This window comes from Aedes aegypti, chromosome 3 (assembly GCF_002204515.2).
Source record: "Aedes aegypti strain LVP_AGWG chromosome 3, AaegL5.0 Primary Assembly, whole genome shotgun sequence".
NCBI lineage: Eukaryota > Metazoa > Arthropoda > Insecta > Diptera > Culicidae > Aedes > Aedes aegypti.
In genome coordinates, this window is record NC_035109.1 from 184,062,441 (window position 1) to 184,087,413 (window position 24,973).

General features: G+C 39.8%; 1 protein-coding gene across 3 annotated transcripts in view; it reads right to left on the reverse strand.

Moving 5' to 3' along the window:
- Nucleotides 1–24,973, reverse strand: part of LOC5577336 (tight junction protein ZO-1) — a 253,064-nt gene that overhangs the window by 203,133 nt on the left and 24,958 nt on the right. Inside the window, exon 2 of one of the 3 annotated variants that reach the window (XM_021851162.1) lies at nt 22,498–22,561. In XM_021851162.1, coding sequence (XP_021706854.1) covers nt 22,498–22,561 — 64 coding nt within the window. Of the gene's footprint in view, nt 1–527; nt 733–22,497; nt 22,562–24,973 lie in introns of those variants that run through there. The other 2 variants (XM_021851165.1, XM_021851164.1) reach the window with 2 other exon arrangements.

Consider the following 24,973-nt stretch of genomic DNA (forward strand, 5'->3'; position numbering starts at 1 on the left):
ATGGTGTAAACTGGGCGATGGATATGAATGGAATTTGTTCTAAGTGTTACGTCTGTTTATCTGCGATATAACGTTTGATGAACAAGGGTGAAGAGATTGCATACAATTATCGTTTTAAAGTTACAATCCTCAATGAAAGTTTGAGGTCGCCCACCCCTTTGATAAAAAAAAAACCTGGCTGATAATAAATTCTGCAATCCTTGACAGTGACTGTAAAAACTAAACCAACATTTGAAAACACTATTTGTTACAAAAGTCATAAACGGACCGCTACAGACTGCTCGATAACAAGAACCGACAGCGTCAAAACAGCATCCAAAATTTATGAAAAATAAAAATCACGATTCCCAACGAGTGCACACTTTTCACTTTCTTCGCGCCATGAATCATATTCTTCGCTTTTGAATATTTATTTTTATATGAGGACAGCCACTGTTCAAGAAATATTCCGCTTTAGACGAACGTCACTCACTGGCCCCATTCATGACTTCTTGGAAAAGGCAACCGATACCTATAGTAGTTACTACCAACTAGAGAGGATCCGAACACGATAATTCTCTCCCTCACAATCACAAGGCGTGAAACAATATTTAAAATGACAACACTAGAGGTATGTACATTGACCAACTTCTTGATAACACCGATCGACGACGGACAAAACGAACCGGCGAAGGCCCCAAACGAGACAGACAGAGCACGTGTTTCACGATCGAGTCTAGGACTCAAACTGAAAGTGACACAGGCTGGCGTGAAAATCCCATCGGAATCCACAAATCGGTGTGCTCTCAAATGGTCTTTCGCCCAAATTCTCGTGTTCTCCCGGTGACGATCAGTCAGACTCAGAAAGCCGTTAACCCTCTAATACCCAAATTTTTGTTTTCGATCTAAATATTATTTTTCGTTATCTAAAATCATTCTAAACACGGTTTGGGCAATGATTTATTTTTCTTCGCAAATTTATGAATTTTGGTTTTTGATTTTTATTATTTTTATTTTTGAACATTCCTATCCTTTTCAATTTTTTCTTGAAGCCTCTTCTGGTTACTGATTTTTGACAATAATAAAAATTTGAGTTTTTACTATACTTTTGAAAATATGAATTTTTTAATTTTTTTCTGGAACATTTTTTATTTTCCGTGTAACTAACGGAAAAATAGATTTGAAATCATTTCAATACCATCAGGCTCTTCTTCTGTGATAGGTTTATCGTAGAAAAATATAAGAGGTACGATTTTTTATAATACACGTTAAATGAATCCCAGGCATTTGTAGGTTATATAAGAATGCAATTTTTCAAACAATTTTCAATAATACAAAAAAAGTTTCAAAAATCATAAAAAACTTTTCTTATATGCGTGTTATGAGTCAAGGCTCAAGTCAAAAATAAAATCATTTTAATTTCCGAGCCACGAAAAAATACACAAAATTCCAAAGTGTACCCCGTCTAAAGGCGGGGTTGGGTATTAGAGGGTTAACGATCATCATCGCGATCAACGTTGTTCTAATTCGGACTGTATGGCTTTTCACGAAATGCGATCCGCGATGCGCGCGACTCACAAAACGCACTGCGCACAGTGAGGCAAAGTCGGACAAAACCTCAAAAATTTAAGTTTCTTAAATTATCTCTTATTCGTAGATTTCCAAACTAATGATCGGATTTATTTTCGATTTGGATCCGGGACAAATAATAAATTTTTACCTATTTACCTATTTCAATTTGTTTATTAATATTATTTTGAACGTTACATATATTTAAAAATATCTATCTATTTAGATGCTCTGAGTTAGACAACACCTGGGAGGGAGAAACCAATACAGAATTTATGTACGTCATAGTGAGCCGAGATTCTGCTGTCACGAACTGTCACTGTGAGCCCAGATCTTAAAGAATGGACAAACTTGGTAAAAGCGCGTAATTGATCAAAATAAATTTTTGCATTCCAACAAAGTTGACAACAATCGGTTGAAAATCAATTCCTGCACACCCAAAACCAAAGCCACGATAGCACCTTTTAATTTGATCGATTATAAAGTATTGAAACACGCATCTTTTTACTCTTTTCCAATCAAAATTAAAATTAAATGCACATAAAACTATGGCCCTTTTTCCAAGTTTGTCCAGGAAGATCGAAGGTACACAATAAAAGAAAACTAGCGATTTTTCCCAAGCCTTCTTTTCCAATTTGGAAAAGTGTTGTATCATATTTCGTGTGTAGTATCTGCGCCTCCCTCCCAGAACAACACTAGTTGTCAAAATTAAACATCCTAGATAATCAAAAATTTGAAAGCTCCTGGCGATGATGGAATTTTATACAACCTCATCAAGAAACTTCCAGATAGTAGCTTATCATTTTTGGTTGATATATTTAATAAATGTTTTCAGTTGGAATATTTTCCTGACGAATGGAAAAATGCCAAGGTTGACCAATTTTAAAACCGTACAAAAATCCTGCAGATGCTCAGCCATTCCATGAAAAACCGATCTAGTGGGTCACCGAATTCCGTGAAAATTTGCTATTTTATTCCTTATCCAAAATTAGGATACACGTGTTTTTGGATTTTTTGATTAGGGTGACCATTTCCGAAATAGGGTGACCAGAAAAATCGTGATTTCGCAAAAATTTTATTTAAAAAAAAACATTACTTTTGAACCGCTTGATCGATTTTCAATTTTCTTGTACGCAATAAAAGCTAAAGATTTTGACTTTTCAAGCAAAATATAAAATTTCACAAACATTGTTTTTATAAGAAAAAGTACTAAAAATTCCGGTTTTTTTTTTCGTTTTTTGAAAGCTTCGGGACAAAAGGGGCTATTGCTGTTGTTATTTTTAATTGATAATTCAGGAAATGTTACGTTTAATGTCAAATTTTCAGCTATATATGTTTATAGTTTTTAAGATATATTTTTTGAAAATAAAAAATCAGTCATTTTTCATCGGTACACACTGTAGGTCTCTGCGCATTAGATTTTTAATTTTAAAAAATATAACTTTTGAATAGCTCAACCGAATTTCAATCTTTTTTCATGCAATGAAAGCTTAAGATTTCAGAAATAAATTGAAACTCTAAAAAAAAATAATAAATAAAAAAAATCCCTTTTATTATTTTCATGTAATTTTTTTTAGGGTTCTTAATTTTTTTTGAAAAGTTGAAATCTTAAGCTTTCATTCCATAAAAAATATTAAAAATCGGTTGAGCTATTCAAAAGTTATGATTTTGTTTATATAAAATATCTACTGTGCTGAGACCTATAGTGTGTGCCGATGAAAAATTAATGATTTTTTATTTTCAAAAAAATATATCTCAAAAACTAAAAAACATACATCGCTGAAAATTTTACAGTAAACGTAAAATTTCAAGAAAAAAAGAACAACATCCCTTTTTGTCCCGAGGCCTTCAAAACACAAAAAAAGAAAAAATTGATATTTTTTCATGTAAAAAAAAAACATTTTTGTAAAATTTTATATTTTTAAAAAACTTTCGTCCAAGAAAATTGAAAATCGGTCAAGCGGTTCAAAAATTATGATGTTAAAAAAATAAAAATTTTGCGAAGTCGCGTTTTTTCTGGTCACCCAATTTCGGAAATGGTCACCCTAATAAAAAATCCAAAAACACGTGTATCCTTATTTCGGATAAGGAACAAAATAGCAAATTTTCACGGAATTCGGTGCCCCCTTGATCGATTTTTCATGGAAAGGCTGAGCTTCTAGCTATCGTTCAGAATGATGATCCTCAACAACGAAAATTCAATTTTTGCCAATGAACATTTCGGATTCGGACCACTCAGAAAATCTAACGTGTAACATATTTGAAATCTAAATATTATTGTACTGGTCTTGCTCTTCTAGACATAGAAAAAGCATTCGACGGTATTTGGCATGAAGACTTGATTGTAAAATTAAAAAAAAAAAACTTTAACTTTCCAACATACATTGTTAGAATAAACCAAAGATATCTGTCGAACCGTACACTTCAGGTTAATTATCAGAACTCCAAGTCTGAAAACTTTCCTGTAAAAGCTGGTGTTCCTCATGGGAGTATTTTGGGACCAATGTTTTACGATATTTTCACATCTGATATACCTGAGTTACCTTAGGGATGTCAAAAATATTTGTTTGTGGATGGCACAGACCTCTCCGCCAAAGGACGAAGCCTGCGTGTCATCTGTAGTGGATTGCAAAAACAATTTTGGATATTTTTTCCTTAAATGGATGATTTTTCCTAATGCTTCCAAAATTTAACTTATAAAATTCTTACATAAACCAAAAGCTGTTTATTTGAAGCTTAGTAGACATGTTGTCACGATGAGAGGGGTTCCAATAAATTGTTCAGATAATGTTAACCCAGACAACCAAAATGTACGTATAACGAAATCACGTGGAGGCTTTGTTTGTGCACAATTTCACTTATAAGATGTCGTGAAAAGGCCTTCTACGTACAAAAGTGGAGGCGATATGCGTGCATATATTATGTGATGAATAATAACATACAATGCGAGTGTATAAATGTTCTACCGAACTAACCTGTGATCTTATGCGACTTAACTTATGATAACAAATGTTGATTTGACAGGTGCTACGGATTGATTCGACTTACTTTGTACGAGTGTACGGGACAAAACAAAATGTACAAATGAACTCAGAAAAAAAGTGTTTTATGCGAGGAAACTCATCAATCTGACGAGTTTATCCACGGTTTTTTGCAGATTTGATGTAATTAGTATGAATAAACGAGTTATAACGTGACCTTTCATGCGATTTCTGGTTGTCTGGGAAGTATCTAGGGCTCACGCTCGATAAACATTTTACTTTCAAAATAGGAAATGTGTTTAAAAAAAGTTTTTGTTACTTTATTTTTAGAAATTTTAAACTTTTGTTCATTTCTATGAAGATTAAGGTTTATTCACAAATTTCATAACGCCAAAAATGGTCATTTTCGACACCCACGCACCCCCTCGTAACGCTTTTTATATGAACATTTTACAAATTTTGTATGACCGGACCACCACGATGACACCCACCCACCCCCTTTAGCGTTATGAAATTTGTGAATGGGCCCTACGTTGAGCAACCAATTTGGAGCATTTGTGAGGTTTTATCCAACTTTTGTACGAAACCACCCCACTGTGCTGCGGTTGAAGATGATGACGATAGTGATGATGGCAGTAATGATCGTGCGAGTATTCCCACATCGTGTAGGAAGTATTTATGTTTGGGAAGAGAATTTGGCTCCCGTTCGGACCTGAATATAGACTACACGTCTCTCTCTCTAACTGTCTTCCATTAGACGCATTTATTATGCGTCGAGATCGCATATAATAACCATATGTTTGATGGGACACAGGAAACCTGTGAAGTTTGGAGAATTGAATTGAATTATCCAAATTGTTCCGCTGTGACTACCTGTCAGCTGTATGAATTATCATGCATTTCAATTTCAACTCAATTGTTGACATGTTGTTTGTTTGGAGCAATCGAAAGAGTAAAAAATGGTGAACATTAGACAATTATCAAGAATGCAGCACATTACTAAGCTAAAAATTATTACTTTGTTTAAAACCTTCACTTGAAGATGAATAACCTCAAAAAATAAATAAAATCTAGAACCGCCCAGATAGCCGAAGTGGTAAAACGCGCAGCTATTCAGCAAGACCAAGCTGAGTACAGTAGGTTCAAATCCTGCTGGTCGAGGATCATTTCTGGATTGGAAACTTTGTCCAAAGCTTAACTAACCCATCAATTAGCCATCATGATGTTAGTTTCGCATCTTCTCATAGGCACTGTCATTTAATTTGATTTTTATGTCTAGAAGAACACTAATCAAGCAAGTCTGTCATAGTTTAAGCACTTCAAAGATACTTTGTAATTTTGTGAAAAAGTATTGTATCTTATAATATAAACAAACTTTGTATGGACGCTACCAGTTCGTATGAAAATTTGAGTTTCTTTCGGACACGCGAAATGGTCCTGTTTGTTACATTGAGTAATAGTTTATGAGCTCAGAGACTGTATTGTAATTTAATTTAGTTTATTGAACTTTTCAAAAACGAACAATTGTTCAAAATTACTCTACATTCATTCAACTACCTGCCTCACTTACAAAATGTATAGAAACACATACTTTGAAAAGTTTAACCTATTTGATTGAAGCATGTTACTCTACTGATAAAACACTTTTATGAATTTTCCATATCAACATGCCCCGCAAAAATAGGGCAATCATTTTGCCCTTTATATTCGTTCTGAGCAATGTTCCGTATTCATAGCTATACTAAACTGCCCTACATAGCGTATCGATTTGAAAAGATTAGTTGGCACACATTTTTGAATAGATGAAAAGCTTATGCAGACGCTCAGAAGCATGAACTCAGACCTTTTCATTATGGTTGAATAGAAAGCGATTCCTTTTATGCACACTTTTATGTCCCATGAATGTCGTTCTCTCCAATGACGTTCTGTTTAAGAGAATTTTTTTTTTTACAATGTTTACTGAAATAAATTTTATTGTAGAAACAATCAAATCCATGGTAAAATTAAGAACTGTATTTTTTTTCAACCGGCTACATTAATCTCTTAACTCTACTAAACATAGTCAACATCACTACACATGAAAATAAATTCGGGTTTTCCTCATGTCACCCTACTTTTCAATGCTACTCTTTATGCTTATTGATTATTTTCGATCCTTTTTTGGACCAGTGTTATCGATATTTCGTTCGATCTGTTACGGTGGTAATCCTTCTTGAACACCGTCTTGCGAAAGAAAACCTTCTAAGAGTCACTTCGAATATTCAGTTGTACCTTAAATTTGAATCAGCCATATCTCACCAACGGCTCAAGCGATCTCCCTTTTTTTTGTGTCTAATGTATCTATAGTTTAGTTGGAAAAAAAAAGTTATTAGGGTGTTCAAGTTTCCCCTAGAGCAATGAAACCAATACAATATGTTATTTGCACACTGAAACGGCATTAGAATCGTGTTAAATTTTACCGCAAATGTTATAAATTAAGGTTTATCAAACCCGACTGTCTCTAGTTATCCTGACAAACAAGGCATGTGAAGTGAACAAATATTACAAGCATCTCTGACGAGGCAGATTTGATTAGATCACGAATTTCGCATGCCAAAACCATTAGTGCTCTGGACATGTATGCTAGAGGTTTGGAATCTCTGACAAAGTATTTCAGACTAAGTTGCACTACATTTTGATCCATTTAGATTTGATTTAAATAACTTATAACTTCCTTCTGTCATGTTGTTCCATGATGCAATTTTGACCATGTTTCGACACAAATGTGTTTGAAGGATTGCAGAGAACATGTATGAGCAGAACTATACAATTTTTATTACACTCAAAAGTTTAACTACTGAAAATAATCAAGAAATAACTTCTTTTCTTAACTGTTTGCAAATGAATCAAAATTCAAAACACTGACACTAGACATGTCAAGAGAACATTTTTGAATAGAAAGAGAAATTGGAGAGTACGCTCAAAATTTATTTTGATTAAAAATGTTCAAAAAATCCTAGTTTTTAATCTGTTTGCCTATAAATCAAATTTCAAAGCGATGACGTGTAGTTTTTTTCGGCATAAACTGGATCTTACGTGCACAGTGAACATGTTTGAGCAGTAATAAAATGTTTCGGTTACAATTAAAATTTCTTTTACCAACAATCTACGGAAAACCTTAGGTTTTCATCTCGTTTGCTGTAAAACAATGTTCATGTAGTGTTTTTTTGGCTTGAATTCTTTTGTAGGAGTTTGGAGAATATGTTTGGACAAAAATAGTAATTTTTGTATACACTCATTTTTTTTTTGGAAACATTTACTCTTTTTTAATTTTTTGGTTTTAAATCGAGTTTCAAAACTATAACATGAAGTTTTTCTACATAAATTTGATTGTACAGAAACATTGCGTATGTTTGAGTAGAACGATAAATGTTGAAATACTTTCAAAACTGTTTCTACTAAAAAAAAACAAAAAGAAGTTGTGAATCTGATTGCCAATAAATAATAATTAAAAGCAACTTTATATACGCAACTTAGTTGAGTGTATTTTAGGATGGAATAGAAAATTTTTATTACACTCAAAATTGAACATTTTCGAGTAGAAATAGTAATTGTTGAAAATGCTCAAAACTTGTTTAACTACAAAAAACTATGGAAAACGTTGTTTTTCAACTTGTGTGTTAGCCCGACGATGACATGTCATTTTTTCGACATAAAATTGATTGTAGAAGTCAAGTGCAAGAGCAAAAATTTATGTTTGTCATTGCCTTTTAAATTTTATTTAAATCAATAATATTACAATAAATCCTAGTTTTTATAAAGATTGCTTGAAAATTAACATACAAAAAAATCTCTAAGACGTCCATGAGCATTAGCCTGGGACACGGTTATATGAAAAATTTAGATTCTTGCTCCAGTCCACTTTTTGGATTGAATTTAGGTCCCATAACAACTGTGCAAAATTTCAGCTCGTTCGGAGAAACTATATTTTAGCGCCAGCCGTTCAAAGTTTGTATGGGATTTACTATGGGAAAACTTACTTTTGCAAAGAAAAATCTCCATAGGACGCCCATTGACCTCTATAAAAATTCTGAACACAGATCTCGATAGGTATTTCTACGATGAACAACATTGCCGAAGACCGCAAAGCTATCTGTTGCTTGTGAAAAAAGTTATTAAGCATAGACTATTCGGAAATTTTGTCCGATTTTGTTATTATTGTTATTCCTTTACGTGTTAATCAACGTTGCCTTGCCAATAGGTTTTCATAGAATAACTTTTTTCACAAGTGTCGAATTGTTTCGCGGTCTTCGGCAATATTCTTTATCGTAAAAATACCTATCGATTTCTGTGTTCAGAATTTTTATAGATGTCAATGGGCGACCTCTGGAGATTTTTCTTTGCAAAAGTAAGTTTTCCCATAGTAAATCCCATACAAACTTTGAACGGCTGGCGCTAAAATATAGTTTCTCCGATCGAGCTGAAATTTTGCACAGTTGTTATGGGACCTAAATGCAATCTAAAAAGTGGACTGGAGCGAGAATTTAAATTTTGTCCCACACTAATGAGCATATGTATATGTAATTCATGTAACATAAAGACCGCCAACTTTTAGAGAAAAGTTGTGCTTGGTCCAAATTATGCATACGTCTTGTACAACTGCTCAAAATGTGTTTCAAACTAACATAGGTCAGAAACTTTCTGATTGAGTCTATTCATTGAATTTATTTTCTGCAATAAACTGGTGAAGCTTTGTGTGAAATATTTTAACGGTTAGCACTCATGGAAAAGATTGTGTTCAATTTGAACAAAAGAAATGTTCGAGTCCGCACCCCCCCAGCACGGAGAAAAAATGGTTGATACAATCAAATTTTACTTAATTTCAACCAATATCTTAGAATAGAATTTGCATAAACAAAATCTTAGTTTGATTTTACTATGTACGTTGGTTGCAACAAACTAAAATTCAATGTTGTTTTTTCATCGAAATGTAATTTTATTTTACCATTTTTAGTTTGAAACAACTTAAGAATTTGTTGTTTGATTTGACAGTTATAAAAAAAAAAACAAATATATTAGGTTGTTTTAAACAAAAAAAAGTGGTTTGAAAGAACAAAATTACATTTTGGAGCAAAAAAATTTATTGTTTGTTTCTAAAAATAGTTTTCGTAGAAAACCCTGCTTCAATTGAAATGATAAAAATAAAAAAATAAAACAAAAATGAAAAACTTTTTGACATTTTTTGCAAAAAATGAAATAAAACCAATAAAATACACAGAACTAATACCAAATGTTTTACGAGCAGCGCTCCATGTGGTCCGGTGTACTCTAAGAATTGGCGTTTTTCTGGGTCGGGTGAAATTATCCACGGTGTGCCAGAAACCGTTATTAACACAAAAAAATGTCCAAGAATTTGGCACTTTCCATTCGAAAGATATAGCATTCAAGCATCTTCTCCGTAAATTTGAAAATATTCTAACGAGGCAATCGAAAGTTATCGTGATTTGAAGGTTTTGATCTACTTTGCAAGGGATATTCACATACCTCAAAATATTCCTCAACAGTGCATCATTATCAATCTGTAAATCAGCCAACTAACCATCAGTTTTGCATTAAGCATTCAAATCATGTGATATCCAAGCATCTCCTCTGAAAATTTCAAATCATTTTGTCGAGAACATCAGAAGTTACAGTGATTTGTATATTTACCATTATTTATATGAAGTTGAAATTAGCGCTTATTTATATGGCTTTGTTATATTAATATACACGATTATTGAATAAAAGTGTCCATAGGACTGACACTCGGCATTCAATAGATGTAGTATTCAAGCATCTTCTCAGCTAATTTGACAATACTTTATCAGAAGACAACATAACTAGAGTACTTTTAAGTTTTAGGCCTATGATAAAGTCAATTTTGAGTATTAAATCAGCAAGTGCAATATTTTTATCACTACTAAATGCAACCAATTCTTATCAATATGTTAATCAATGTGATTTTAGAGCGTGATTGACCATCCGTTTCTGCCTCTCCGTTATTACAAGAGCAACTATATTTGCACAAGGAACGAACGGATGCTACTTTGGACTAGTTGCACCACCTTCAGTGTGTAATTAATGGAACTCTCATTCCTTGTACTAAGCAATACCGGCGCCGGCTGCGTTCGAAAACAGGTCAATTGAGGTTATGGAAGAAATGTTTACGTGTTACTATCTTTGAGGAAGCCGTTGGAGTCCTCTGCACTTCCACGAGAAATCACTGGAAGTTTGGAAAATTACAAGGGGTTATATTACAAGATTCGTCCTGGTAAACAAAACGCTTAATTACAATAGTCCTAGGGATCATCACATCATTTTCACTGGTTATTCCTCCCTTGAAACATAATGAATAAAATGAAAAATAAGTAAAGCTTCCTTGAAACATAATGAATGAAATAAAAAAGTAATATGTACCAGACTTGACTGAAGAATCAATATGACGATACCTTTCATGACGAAGCAGGGCATTTTTTTAAATTATCGGACAGGTTTGGGCCAGAGGTTCTCCGATTTGCATGAAATTTTCACCAGAGGTAGAGCTTGTGGATACATGACCAAAAGTGAAATTCAAAAAAAATATAGCGGCCTATTTTCCCGGAAAACTCTAGATGAATTTTCACGATTTCTCTATATACCTCAAACTTTGAAAATTCATATCTCCTGAACTATGCATCGTAGAACAAAAGTCTTTTAGTGAAATCGAAAGGAAATTTTCTCAGCAATCTATTAAAAATATAAAAAGAAAAACATTTCTCGGAAAATTTTTCACCATGGAGAAAATTGTCGGAAAAATAGCGAAAAAACTATCGTCTGTATCATGAAAAATTTTCAAAAAAATATTTTTTGTTTCATCAATCCATACTCTAACTTTCGTCCATAGACGCCAAAGTGGTATCTTTTACCGTTTAGGCGACAGAACTGAAAAACCGATGACCACCCGCACGCTTCCCATAGGAAAATGTGTTCTATTGTGGGCCTCATAACCGTGCACTAACGGCGGCAGTAATTTACACGCATTGTAAGTGTAACACAGTAAACCATCCTTTCCTTTCCAGTCAGAAGAAGCTTTTCGTCAATCGGACCACTCTCCATTGGTCAGTTGGGTGTTTTGTGTGCCCTTCATCAGCAACGTTATGTAGTATTAAAGCTAACAGCCTCTATGAAAGCCACACGGGAAGTTCTTGTTACAATCAATTATTATGGTAACGTTTGAAGGATCAAATCTCAAGATCCACTTTCTTTGAAAACTTATGAATATATTGTTAATATGTTGTTTCGGCCAGGACGTCTTTCCTACGTTGTGTCTTTTACGATACAACGGACGGCAAATCAAGCGAACGGCTTCACTTTAACAAATTTATACCACTGAGAGGCAGCATGCCTACTCGGTGGAGAAACGAAAGAAACTACATTCTTACAAATTCAATGGGTGCGCCTTATAAAGGCGCACGATACGGCCAGACAAAACATACAATAATCATTCATTACGCGCGTACGCTTCTCAATACAGTTTGGCGCGCTGTTGGGTTGGCGCCAACTGCAGAGGCTGCACGCTGACTGGCAGTGGAATATTCCACAGCAGCTATCAATGGAACAATAGATAGCGTCCCTGAGTGTTATACAGTTGATTGATATTATATACATGCAAATACTATACTTTATTCTTCCAAGGAACAATCAGAATTTATATCAAATATCACTTTGTATAGAAAACAAAACTGAAAATTGATTCGCGCGCTTGCATAAATATCCTTTTTGCTTGGCAACTATATGATACTGAGGGTCAAGCATGGGAAACACTTACTCAGTTATTGTGTTTCCCTCACTCGCTTCCACGCACAGTCGGGAGCGAAAAAGCCGTTTTTTTTAACCAAGCCGAACGTTTCAATTTCCAGTGCCCATTCTGCTTCTTCGGCGAGCACTAAGCGAAACAAAAAACGGCATCTGATCAGTCGAATGCAATACCCAAATTCGGACAAAGGACAAACATTTGAAAAGGGCCCAAGAGGTCTTGAGCCTTTTCTCAGAAACGTTGCTGTTGAGCCCTTTTTAGCCCGCCCACGCAAACTAACCCCACTATCAGAAAGATTGGTGTTAGCTCTTCCTGATAGTGGTATTGGTGAGCGTGAACGAGATGAATTGGGTTCAACAGCGGCTTGCAAAGCCAATGTTTACCAATGCCGATGTGCCCTTTTGAAATGTTTGTCCAGGAATAATTGTTTACATTCTGATTCCGTTCGAATGGCATTCGGGTTTGAGTGCTAATGAGCGTTCACTGACTGGCAGTCCACACCACGGAATGATCCAGTGAGTAGGAATCCTCTCATTCAGTTCAATGCATTCGGCGAATAGATGCTAAGTGCATTAACTCGTGCCTCGCAGATACAAGTGTATTGGTATTCACTTTTCTTCGCGTTCCTTCCGATTGTCGCTTTTACACAATCGGTTTCGACGCTTTCATGCTACACTCCGCCTAGGACGGTTCAACTATCACTGCATGTTCGATAGCAGCAGATTTTTTGCTATTTTTCATCGGTGGCTTTCGGGTGAGTGAGTGAATTTTCCCATGCTTGCTGAGGGTCAGTTCCTATTATCTATATTATTAAATGTTCGGATCTTTTTCAATTAAATACTGTTGGTCTCAATAGTAAAGGTTACGAATAAAGGACATACAAAACACCCAACAGACCAAAGGAGAGTGGTCCGATTGACGAAAAGCTTCTTCTGACTGGAAAGGAAAGGATGGTTTACTGCGTTACACTTACAATGCGTGTAAATTACTGCCGCCGTTAGCGCACGGTTATGAGGCCCACAATAGAACACATTTTTCTATGGGAAGCGTGGGGGTGGTCATCGGTTTTTCAATTCTGGCGCCTAAACGGTAAAAGATACCACTTTGGCGTCTATGGGCGAAAGTTAGAGTATAGATTGATGAAACAAAAAATATTTTTTTGAAAATTTTTCATGATACAGACGATAGTTTTTTCGCTATTTTTCCGACAATTTTCTCCATGGTGAAAAATTTTCCGAGAAATGTTTTTCTTTTTATATTTTTAATAGATTGCTGAGAAAATTTCCTTTCGATTTCACTAAAAGACTTTTGTTCTACGATGCATAGTTCAGGAGATATGAATTTTCAAAGTTTGAGGTATATAGAGAAATCGTGAAAATTCATCTAGAGTTTTCCGGGAAAATAGGCCACTATAATTTTTTTGAATTTCACTTTTGGTCATTTATCCACGACCTCTACCTCTGGTGAAAATTTCATGCAAATCGGAGAACCTCCGGCCCAAATTGTCCGATAATAAAAAAAAATCCCCAGCATTCAAAGATTTTGCATGATACGAGTCATGCAACATCAATTCAAAAAGTAATGTGTCAGTATCTAAAAAAAGTCGACACGTATGGTATTTTTTTTTTTTTTTTTTTTTTTATATAGTAGGGTTAAAAAAAGCTTCAAAAGCCTGGCCTGTTGTGTGTTGGCACGGTGTGGGACTCACGTTAGGCGTGCTTAACCACTAAAAAACTTTCCCTACTGCTCCTGTGCCTCGATCTCCCCCGGAACTACATCAGGCAACTTCATCGGGGGAGGGCTGTGCTCATGCACTTCTTCAATCTCAGCCTCTAACTGTTCTGCTAGTTCGCTGTTGGAGCGTTTTGCCCAATTGGCGGTTGAACATCTCGCCGGGACTTTGGACAGCTTTCTGTGCGACGACGCATACTTCCCTTGGGCTGGCCTCGCATCAGAGCTCTGTTGACGCTCATGTGCACTTCGTTGCTCTACGACGACTTGTTCTCCGCTGCTGCTGTTCGAGCTCTCCTTGTTGACCAGTTGGATGCCGAGGTCGGTCCAGCGATTCCGGTTGGAGGATGACTTCCGGTTCACTGGCGCCCAGACGACCCAAAACTGGTTTGTGACGATCGATGCTACTCGGCTTAGCCCCCGACGGTGGAGCTAGCCTACTCCGGCTACGCGCTTCTTCATGATTCGATACAGGCCGGTGGAGTGCCGAAGTCGGTCCAGCGATTCCGGTTGGAGGATGGCTTCCGGTTCGCTGGCGCTCCGACGACTCAAGCCGGTGATACGCTACGTACTACTCAGAGTAGTCCCCGGCGGTGGATCTATCCTACTCCGACGAAGATTTCCCCGGCGGCGGAAGATCTCCCGAACCGATGCTATCCGGGCAGATGCCGAGGTCGGTCCTGCGATTCCGGTGGAGGGAAGCTTCCGGTTCACAGGCGCCCCGACGATCATTTGCCGGTGCAACAACGCGATCTACTCAACTAGTCCCCGGCGGTGGACTTAGCCTACTCCGAAGCTGGCCGGGCAGATGCCGAGGTCGGTCCTGCGATTCCGGTGGAGGGAAACTTCCGGTTCACAGGCGCCCCGACGACCATTTGCCGGTGCTATTTCGCGAATTACTCAGCTGGACCCCGGCGGTGGACTCAGCCTACTCCGACTCGACGTTGGTCGGCCAAGTGCCAGGGTCGGTTCTGCAATTCCGGTTGGAGGATGGCTTCCGGTTTGCAGGCGCCCCGACGACTATTAACCGATACTACGCTACGCCCGCTCTACTCGGTCTAGTCCCCGACGGAGGATCTAGCCTACTCCGATCGCGACCCGGAGCTCTCTGGTCTTCACGCCATCTCCTTTGCAGCAACGACATAATCGCCGTTATTCCCCTGTTCACCGCATTCCAGGTGCTTTCATGCTGGCACATGTTCTGCACGATGTTGTCCGGATTTAGAACGCTTGCGGTTTCTGGCATCATCTCGCTTCGTATATCCCTGAATCGAGGGCAGTCGAATATAACGTGCTCCGGTGTCTCCTCGATATTTGGACAGGCCGGACAATGTGGAGATTCTGCGTGTCCGAATCTGTGCAGATATTTCCGGAAGCATCCATGGCCTGACAGAAACTGGGTCAGGAAGAAGTTAACTTCTCCATGTTTTCTGGTCGTCCACACCGACACGTTAGGAATGAGCCTGTGGGTCCACCTTCCTTTCTCTGAGTTATCCCACTCCTGCTGCCACCTGGCCATTGTGTCCAACCTAATGGTATTCCTCACATTCTGTGTGTCCCTTTGCTGGTAACATGCGATGTCTTCAGCCAGAGTGATGCAGATGGGGATCATTCCGGCGATAACGCACACTGCCTCCGATGATATAGTGCGGTAGGCACTCGCAACCCGTATAGCCATGAGCCGGAACGTACCTGCCAGCTTATCTCGGTTACGTTTGGTTCCCAACGCTGCAGCCCAAGCCGAGACTCCATACCTCAGTATAGACGATGATACGGTCGCTAGAAGACGCCTCGTGCTGCTTCTTGGTCCTCCAATGTTGGGCATGATCCTGGCTACGGTGTTAGCAGCTTTCGCTGCCTTTTTGCAGGCATAGTCTACGTGGCTGTTGAAGTTTAGCCTGTCGTCGACCATTACTCCGAGATGCTTTAGAGAGCGCTTCGATGGGATTGCGTGCCCTCCGACGTTGATTTCCAACTGCTGTACCGCCTTGCAGTTGCTGACCAGCACCACCTCCGTTTTATGATGAGCCAACTGCAGCTTGACTCCAGTCATCCACGATTCGATGGTGTCTAGCGATTCCGCCGTCAGCATCTCCACCTCCTCCGCAGTCTCACCAGTTATCGCAAGAACGACGTCGTCTGCGAACCCGACGATCTCGACTCCATTCGGCAGTGACAAGGTTAGCACTCCATCGTACATCATGTTCCACAATGTTGGACCAAGTATGGATCCTTGTGGAACTCCCGCCGTGACTTCAATTGACATCCGTCCCTGGTTCGTGTCGTAGACCAGTACCCGGTTCTGGAAGTAACTTTGCAGAACTTTACACAGATATCCGGGAACCCGCATTCTGTGTAGGGCTGCGGCAATAGCCTCCCAACTGGCACTGTTGAACGCGTTCTTGACGTCTATTGTTACCACTGCGCAGTATCGATTGCCTCTCCTCTTCTGCTTGGCCGCTTTCTCCGCGCACGCGATGACTGCCCGAACAGCATCCACCGTCGAAGTCTTTTTACGGAATCCGAACTGCCTTTTCGACAATCCGTTCTCGCCTTCCGTGTAGATCGTCAGCCTGCCGAGGATGACCTTCTCCAAAAGTTTGCCAAGAGTATCCAGCAAGCATATTGGTCTATATGAAGCAGGATCTCCTGGCGGTTTTCCCGGTTTTGGCAGTAACACCAGCTTCTGCACCTTCCATCTGTCTGGGAAGCAGCCTTCCGCTAGACACTTCTGCAACGCAGTCCTGAATATGTCTGGGAACGCCAAGATTGCTGCCCTTAGCGCAACATTAGGGATACCATCTGGTCCGGGAGCTTTGTTCAGCTTCAATCCTTTCGCAACCGTTATCAGCTCGGCGTTAGACACTTGTATACCGGCATTTTCCTCATCTACGTCAGCGTACGGTGTGGGCGGCCACGCTGTTGGAGCATGCGTAGGAAAGAGACCGTTCACTATCGCCTTCAGTTTGTCGGGACACATTTCAGCTGGGGTAACTGGGCCCTTGATCTTCGCCATCACTACTCGATAGGCGTTGCCCCAGGGATTTGCGTCAGCTTCCCGGCACAACTCCTTGTAGCAGTTCGTTTTACTCGTCGATATTTCCCGTTTGAAGGCGGCTCTGGCCAGTCGGTAGGTCACTTTACGCTCTTCCATGCTGGCTTCGGATCTAGCTCTCTGCACGCGTCTTCTGGCTCTTAAGCAGGCTGCGCGAAGGGTGCTGAGTCTGTCGTTCCACCAGTATGCAGGACGCCGTTGATTTCTTGGCTCCAATTTTCTCGGCATAGTTGCGTCACACGCTCTCGCCAACGCTTCTGTCAGCTCTCCTGCATCCATGTTTGGAGCGTCGCTTACTGCTCGGAGTGCTTCGACGAAAAGATCCTTATCGAAATGCTTCGTCTTCCACCTTCGTTCTCCATTCCTCCTCTGCCATACTGCACAACTTCTCTGGCCAACGCAGTAGTGGATCGCTTGATGGTCACTGTGGGTGTATTCTTCGCTAACTCTCCAGTTCATATTGGTGACCAGTGACGGGCTGCAGAAGGTCACGTCGATGATGGACTCCCTACCGTCTTTGCGAAATGTGCTAGCGAGACCGTCGTTGCACAGCCTTACGTCGAGCTTCGCTAGAGCTTCCAGCAAACTGTATCCTCTCGCGTTGGTCAGTCTGCTACCCCACTCCACGGCCCAAGCATTGAAGTCTCCTGCTATTATTACCGGCGTTCGACCGATCAGCTTGTCGGTTAGCACATCCAACATCTGGGTGTACTGCTCCAGTGTCCATCTCGGGGGGGCGTAACAGCTACACACGAAGATTCCGTTAATTTTAACGATCACGAAGCCCTCGTATGAGCGTTCGACAACTTCTTGGATAGGGAATCGGCCCATTACTTGAATCGCCGTCGTCTCTGCTCTGTCTGCTACCCAATTGCCGTTATCGGGAGGAACCCGATACGGTTCTGCAATGATCGCAATGTCGCACTTTGTTTCTGTTGTCGACTGCCACAACAGTTGTTGTGCGGCGTCGCAATGATTGAGGTTCACCTGCGTTATCTCCATCATCATTACTGCCCTGCCTTCGCCTTCTGATATTTGGGGCACTTGAAGCCACCCGTCGTATGGGCGTTACCTTCCTCCACCTTACACAGCATGCACCTAGGTGACTTCAGGCAGTCCCTACCAACGTGACCTTTTTCACCACATTTCCTGCAGTGTTCGGACCTGTCCGGGCCTTTGCAGTTTATTGCCCGGTGGCCGAAATCCATGCATTTGAAGCATCTCTCCACCGGATTTGTCTCCCGAGGGATCAGTTTCAGCGGGCAAACCGACCATCCCACCTTGATCTTACCAGCCTCGACGAGTTTTTTGGCTGCTGCGACTGGTAATCGGATCGTCGCTATTTGCATACCTCCGTAAGCTCTCCTCAGCCGGATGGACTGTGGTGCTTCTTCCAGGTTGCATTGAGATAGCAGTGCACCCCTCACGTCGTCTTCTGTTGTGATCTCGTCCAGTTCTCTACATTCGACCACTGCCTCCTGGGATAAGGCTCTCACGCTTGCCTCGTTGCCCAGCGACTTCGCGACGAGCTCTCGGCAGGCCGAACTCTTGATCGACGGATCTTTTTTAAGCTCAAAGAGCATGTCACCTTTCTGGGTGCGCCTGGTTCTCACCACGTTTTCACCCAGCTCCTTAAGCTCTGGGTCCTCCCTCACTCTCCTGAGAATCGCCGCGTAGCTTGTCTTATCGCTTGCCTCAATGACAAGAGCATCGCCCCTGAACCTCTCGCGAGGTGACCGTTGCTTTTCTTTCTTCTTCGGTTCCTTTTTTAGCCGCTTCCTCTCCTTACGAGCTGTATTCTTCTCCTTTTGACCTTTCACGGTGCGCCATCCACTGCCGTTCTGCTCACTGATGCACTCATTGCCGCTTCTCTGCTTTTTGGGATCTTCCTCCTCTCCTGGTGTATCCCTCGTTCTTTTTTCCGTGCGGGTGGTCGGATTGCTCCTAGGCGTCTCCTGTTCAACGGCTGTTGCATTCACCGAAGTTAATGCTTTTTCGGCTTTTTCCGCTCTACTCCGCAATTCCTTCTGCCCACGTTCTGCGGCTGTAACGGCAGACTTGATGCTCGTGACCAGCTGCTTGATTCTGAGGTGGACGTTGTTTTTCGTCTTGACGAACTCATAGAGTTCATTGACCTTCCTCTTTACTTCCGACAGCTCCGACTTATCATGCTGCCGGTCGTCTTGAGCGGTGCTACTCCCCGACTTTGGTGTGAGCACTTGACTCAGGAAGCCTGCATCCCGCTGGTTTCCCGGTAGCTCACTCGGTGTGCTGCATCTGCTAGTGCTGGCTGCTACCGTCTGTGGTATCACTGGCGATCTCTGCATCTTTCCGCTCCTTGCGAATACTATCGCGTCTTCGTTCCCTCCACTAGATTCTCCATCCAAATCGATTATTTGCTCCATTCGATTGGGTCCCCCCTTCGAGCCGCTATCTCTACTCGTTGTAAATAGTCGCCTCTCGTGATCCCATGGTTGTCTATGCAAGCAGGGAGGCCATGCTAGGGTTGACACAATCCTTCATGGGGGTTGTGTTCAGAGCCGGATCGGCGTAAGTCAGGAATGTTACATCTGAGCCTACTACTCACCGAGGTTGGTGACGAGTTTCGAACGTACACGAAGGCCTGCCAAGGTTTTATCAGGACGGAGGCAGTTTCCTCATAGTCCTATTCGCCGTTTCAAGTTGGTGTCACCCTTCCTTACTCAGGGAACAGTAGAGTACGCTGCCAGCCCACGACTGTTAGTCGACGTATCCAATCCGTAATCCATGTCCTGTCCGTTGTTCTGCGTTGTGGCCAGAATACCATAATCAGGATTTTACTGGCATCCATCCTGATGTGCCGGTTGGCACTCCAGAGGGCTAAGGTACTTTGAAAGCGGTACCAGGTCGCTTGTTCAGGGTTACTTGCAGATATGTGGTTATTTGTAGAGATTCACCAGAGCCCACTGATGAAACCCCGCCACATCCTAGGTAGACCATGCTTGAGCCCCTGGTCAGATGGACCAGACGCTCGGTCACCTCCCGAAGGAAGTACTAAAGGTGGTATTCCATACGGCTGTATGTACGAGTTTCGCTTGGAAAGGGTAAAAATCCCAAGCTCCCACCTGGCACCTCCTCACTCTAGCTGATGTCAGAAGGACAACAGTGCCCAGGTTGCACTACCAGCAAAGTACGCAACCCTTTGCTGGCGGTCTTTGTCATCGTTAGACCCGTGGAAGCGTGAGGTAGGGGCTTGTGAGGACCAGAGCTATGTTGGACGCTCCTTCCTGGTTGTCGACTCACCATTTTGCACGTATGGTATCGAACAATTCAAGGAACCAAACCAAATATAAGGCTTGCTGCTTTTAAATATTTTGCAAAACATGAAACACGGTTAATTTCGACAATAATCGACTACTAACTATTAATTTAACAAATACAAACGAATCCCCTTCGTAGTCATGAATAAAATGTGAACCATCATATTTATACTATTTAGAACAGTAGCATAAAACGATCATACCAGTTGATAATCCAACTTCGACTGAGCAACAAGGAGCCACTTTCATCAATACGCTTATATGAGCCATAACGAAACACTTACCAGGAAAACGCGTGAAAAAGAAGGCAAAATTTCCAAAAACGAAACCATTTGCTTGTGTTTTAACGAAGAAAGGTAGTGTCCTTCAATGAAAGATACAAGTATAATACAAATCTGTTAAGTTAATTTGTAACGCAATGGTAAAATGCGTGTTGCGAAAACTATTTTAGACAATTGAAAAAAAAAAATCTGTACGATGTACACTTTTACAATAAAATCATATAAATGAGTTTTATTTTAAACTTCATAGAAATAATGGTGAATATACAAATCACTGTAACTTCTTATTTTCACGACGAAATGATTTCAAATTTTCAGAGAAGATGCTTGGATATCACATGTTTTTAATGCTTAATGCAAAGCTGATGGTTAGTTGGTTGGTTTACAAATGAATAATGATGCACCGTTGGGGAATATTGTGAAGCGTATGAATATCCCTTGCAAAATAGCACAAAACCTTCAAATCACGATAACTTTCGATTCCCTCGTAAGAATATTTTCAAATTCACGGAGAAGATGCTTGAATGCTATATCTTTCGAATGGTAGATGTCAAATTCTTAAACATTTTTTTATAATAATAACGGTTTCTGGCATACCGTTGTGTACACTTCAGCTATAGCTATGCCAATGTAGACTTATTTTAAAGTTTGTGCGTAAAATTGGTGCAAGTTTGTTGAGGTATTAATTCCTGGCGATGTTTCAGCTCAAGACTGGGATTAAACGGGTTAACCGTATATCGGACATAGAACAAGTATAAGACCGCAACAGTTTCCTATAACCCTGCTCGACACAACGACCGGAAAGCACCGGACACATGTAACAGATTAAACCAGTTTGTCCGACAGACAACAATTATGTTCATTTATTCTCACCGGCCCCACCCCAAAGGCGCCTCCAATGCATATCTACATGTACACTCCCGTGCAAAAGTTTGGGTTCACCCCCTCAAAAACATACAAAAGTGTTCTGTCCATATCCCTGAAAATTCATATCTAATTTCCTCAGCATTGGGTCGACCAAAATTTTAAATCAAAGTGTCATTAGAATCGTAATCTTATATTCTTTGAAGAGACCCCACGAAATTTTGGCGGAAAAATTTGGAAAGTATTCAAAATCAATGAAACAGCCAGTCAAGTCATCGTGCAAAAGTTTGGGTTCACCCCTCAGTATGATGCAAATCGTGCAAAAGTTTGGGTTCACCTGATCCGCACGCACATAATTTTTGTCAATTTCTCGGCCATTCAACCGATTTTAATAGTTTAAAGCTTTTTTGAGCGCAAATAATGGCGCGTACATGATTTGTTTGAGATTTCACAGATTTAAGTAAGTTCAGGTGAACCCAAACTTTTGCACGATACACCATACTGAGGGGTGAACCCAAACTTTTGCACGATGACTTGACTGACTGTTTCATTGATTTTAATACTTTCCAGATTTTTCCGCCAAAATTTCCTGGGGTCTCTTCAAAGAATATAAGATTACGATTCTAATGACACATCGATTTAAAATTTTGGTCGACCCAATGCTGAGGAAATTAGATATGATTTTTCAGGGTGTTTTTTGAAAAATGTAACAACTTTAATAAAAAATTTAGTATACAAAATTTAAAAACAGTTTTTGGAAAAATACATACGAAGTAAGAATAACTCTTTGTCTTTCGAATGCGGCTTAGAGAGTTTCAATTGGACGTGAAATCACAGAGATATGGACTGAACACTTTTGCATGTTTTTTAGGGGGTGAACCCAAACTTATGCACGGGAGTGTATGTATAATAATGACACACTTACCTGCCGTTCTTGATCGAGGAGTCGTCGTTCCCCTGTATGGAGGCATTCTCGTTGGAGTCTGAAACTGTGAATGGGCAAACCAAAAAAACAACAGGTTAAAATTATGAACGAAAAATCAAGCTCAGGACAGTTTATAGATTTCTAAAAGCAAATGTAAGATGTATTAAACCTAAAAAGTAATAGTCATTGAGCTGGTGAAAATGTTTTCACGAAATATCTATTATACAGTACGGTCCCGATTTTGGTCATCCCATTTTTTGAACACATTTTCGGTATTTCTTTGAAAAGTATTTCATTGTTATACCTCTATATGCAAATATTATCAATTGAAATTATTGGGGGCCATGTCCCCGGCCTCCCCATAAATACGACCCGAAGCATTTCCTAAGTTATCAGTACACGCTTTGCGAAATTTGCAAATATTCGGACAAACATAGGACTCAACTCTGACAAAATCTTTGCAATTTCAAACATTGGTTTGGCTCTGTATCAATCCAAGCCAAACATTTACCATCGTGTATTGATAGCTTTATGCAAAACAGATATAAATCGAAAAACTTCTAGGAATAATGTTGCACAACTCGTGAGAAGCAAATAGTTTTTTTTTAAACTATTATAAGCAAGTGTTCTGCATTGTTCTTGACTTCTGTACCGTGAAGTTGCAATTAACAAATCTTTCTGTATCGTGACATCTTCTTCTTTTACGTTTAGGCAAATTATCTGTATCTAAGAAAAATACCCAAAGTGACCTTCACATGAACAGTTGTTTTATCTGATGCGTTCACGTTTCAACACATAACCGGTGCCTTGGTGACCTGCTGTCGACGAAGTATTTAATTAAAGCACAGTTTCCCAAACTGTGGGTCGCGACCCCCAGGGGGGTCGTGAGCTACTCTCTGGTGGGTCGCGAAAAAATCTCAATTTGTATTAATTGCCTTAGATTTTCTACATTTTCCAATGTCTCCACGAATTGAAGTAAAAATGGTTAGGTACCTACTGATGATCACAGATTGACGTGGTATTCAAATTTTCTTGGAAAGATGTTAGAAAATTGAAGCTGTAATTGTAATTGTAATTGTGATTTATTAACGTTACTATACCCTGTCAGTTTACAAACTATATCTCAGGTCAAGGAAACGAACAAAGTAAATTTGGATATTAAACATTGGAAACTAAACTAAAACTGTCAAATATTTTGTACAAAACAAACTTAATTTTTCATATAATAAAAGTTTTGCGTAAATATGGTAAACTATTTTACATCAACGCTATTGTACAAGGAGATTGGATAAATCTGAAACATAGGGGTCTGAAACATAAATTCATGAAACATAAAATTTAGCAAAAAATGAAATTTTACGCACTCTTACTGCTAAAATTTCTAGTCGAGCAAAAATTAACTACCGAAAATATCACAAAATTGATAACATTCTAGTTTAGAAAACTTTTTTTCTTGATTCCTGAAATTCTATGTAAAGTTTATATTTCCATAAAAAATGTATTATGGTTAAATGTTGGCAACATCGAAAACTCTGTAATTTAAACTGCAATTTTCTTGGTGCATATCGTTTCCGATAAAGTAACGATAGACTTCGAAAGTTTAAGTGGAAAACTAATGTATCAACATTTTTCACCTGGTGGGTCGCGAAGAACATGCCAGAGGGCTAGGTGGGTCGTGCATTCGAAAAGTTTGGGAACCTATGAATTAAAGTATGTGAAGATAAAAGAATGAAAAACCTGTTTCGCTAAGGGTACTTCTTCCCGAAGGTGTGGTGCGGATGGTATAGTGAAGCAGAGAACATATTACAAAATATGAACTGAAGAGTCTTCAAGTGGCACCAGAGTAACAGAAGGGTTTTGGAATTCCTATCATGCCTCACTACTCGTTCTGAAAAATTCCCATGGGCAACGCTTGGATCGAACCATCAATCAACCTCTTATCGCAATTGCCTGTACTATAAAATTCGATTTGGCCACCAGCGCCTAGACGAATGCGCTCGAAGCTGATTGATACCCGCACATGGCTTCGCTGAGCCCTCCTAACCAAACACAAATTAACCAAAACTTTTGGCAACGGGTTGTGGCTTTGTAGCATTGTTTGTGACCAATCATCGTCGGCCGATATCAGAAAGCAAACAACAAATATCCAATCAGTTATGGATCACCGAGTCTTTTGTTCGTGAACTCTGCTCTCTGGACGGCGGAGGTCGATTCAAACTTTGGGTGGGTGAGCATGAGCAGTGAGCACGTCACACTACGAGATACATAGTGGTCATTGGAGCATAACGGTTCGATGCATTGTTATTTGTGTAGTTTAAATGGCTATGTGGCCTTTCCTGGCTCAGTCGGCGAATGGTCAGCTATGAAGGTAGACTATGCTGGATTCTGGGGCTCATATAGCCATAGTGGTAAACGCGCATCTATTCAGCATGACCAAGCTGAGAGTCGCGGGTTTGAATCCCAAGTCTATATTTCC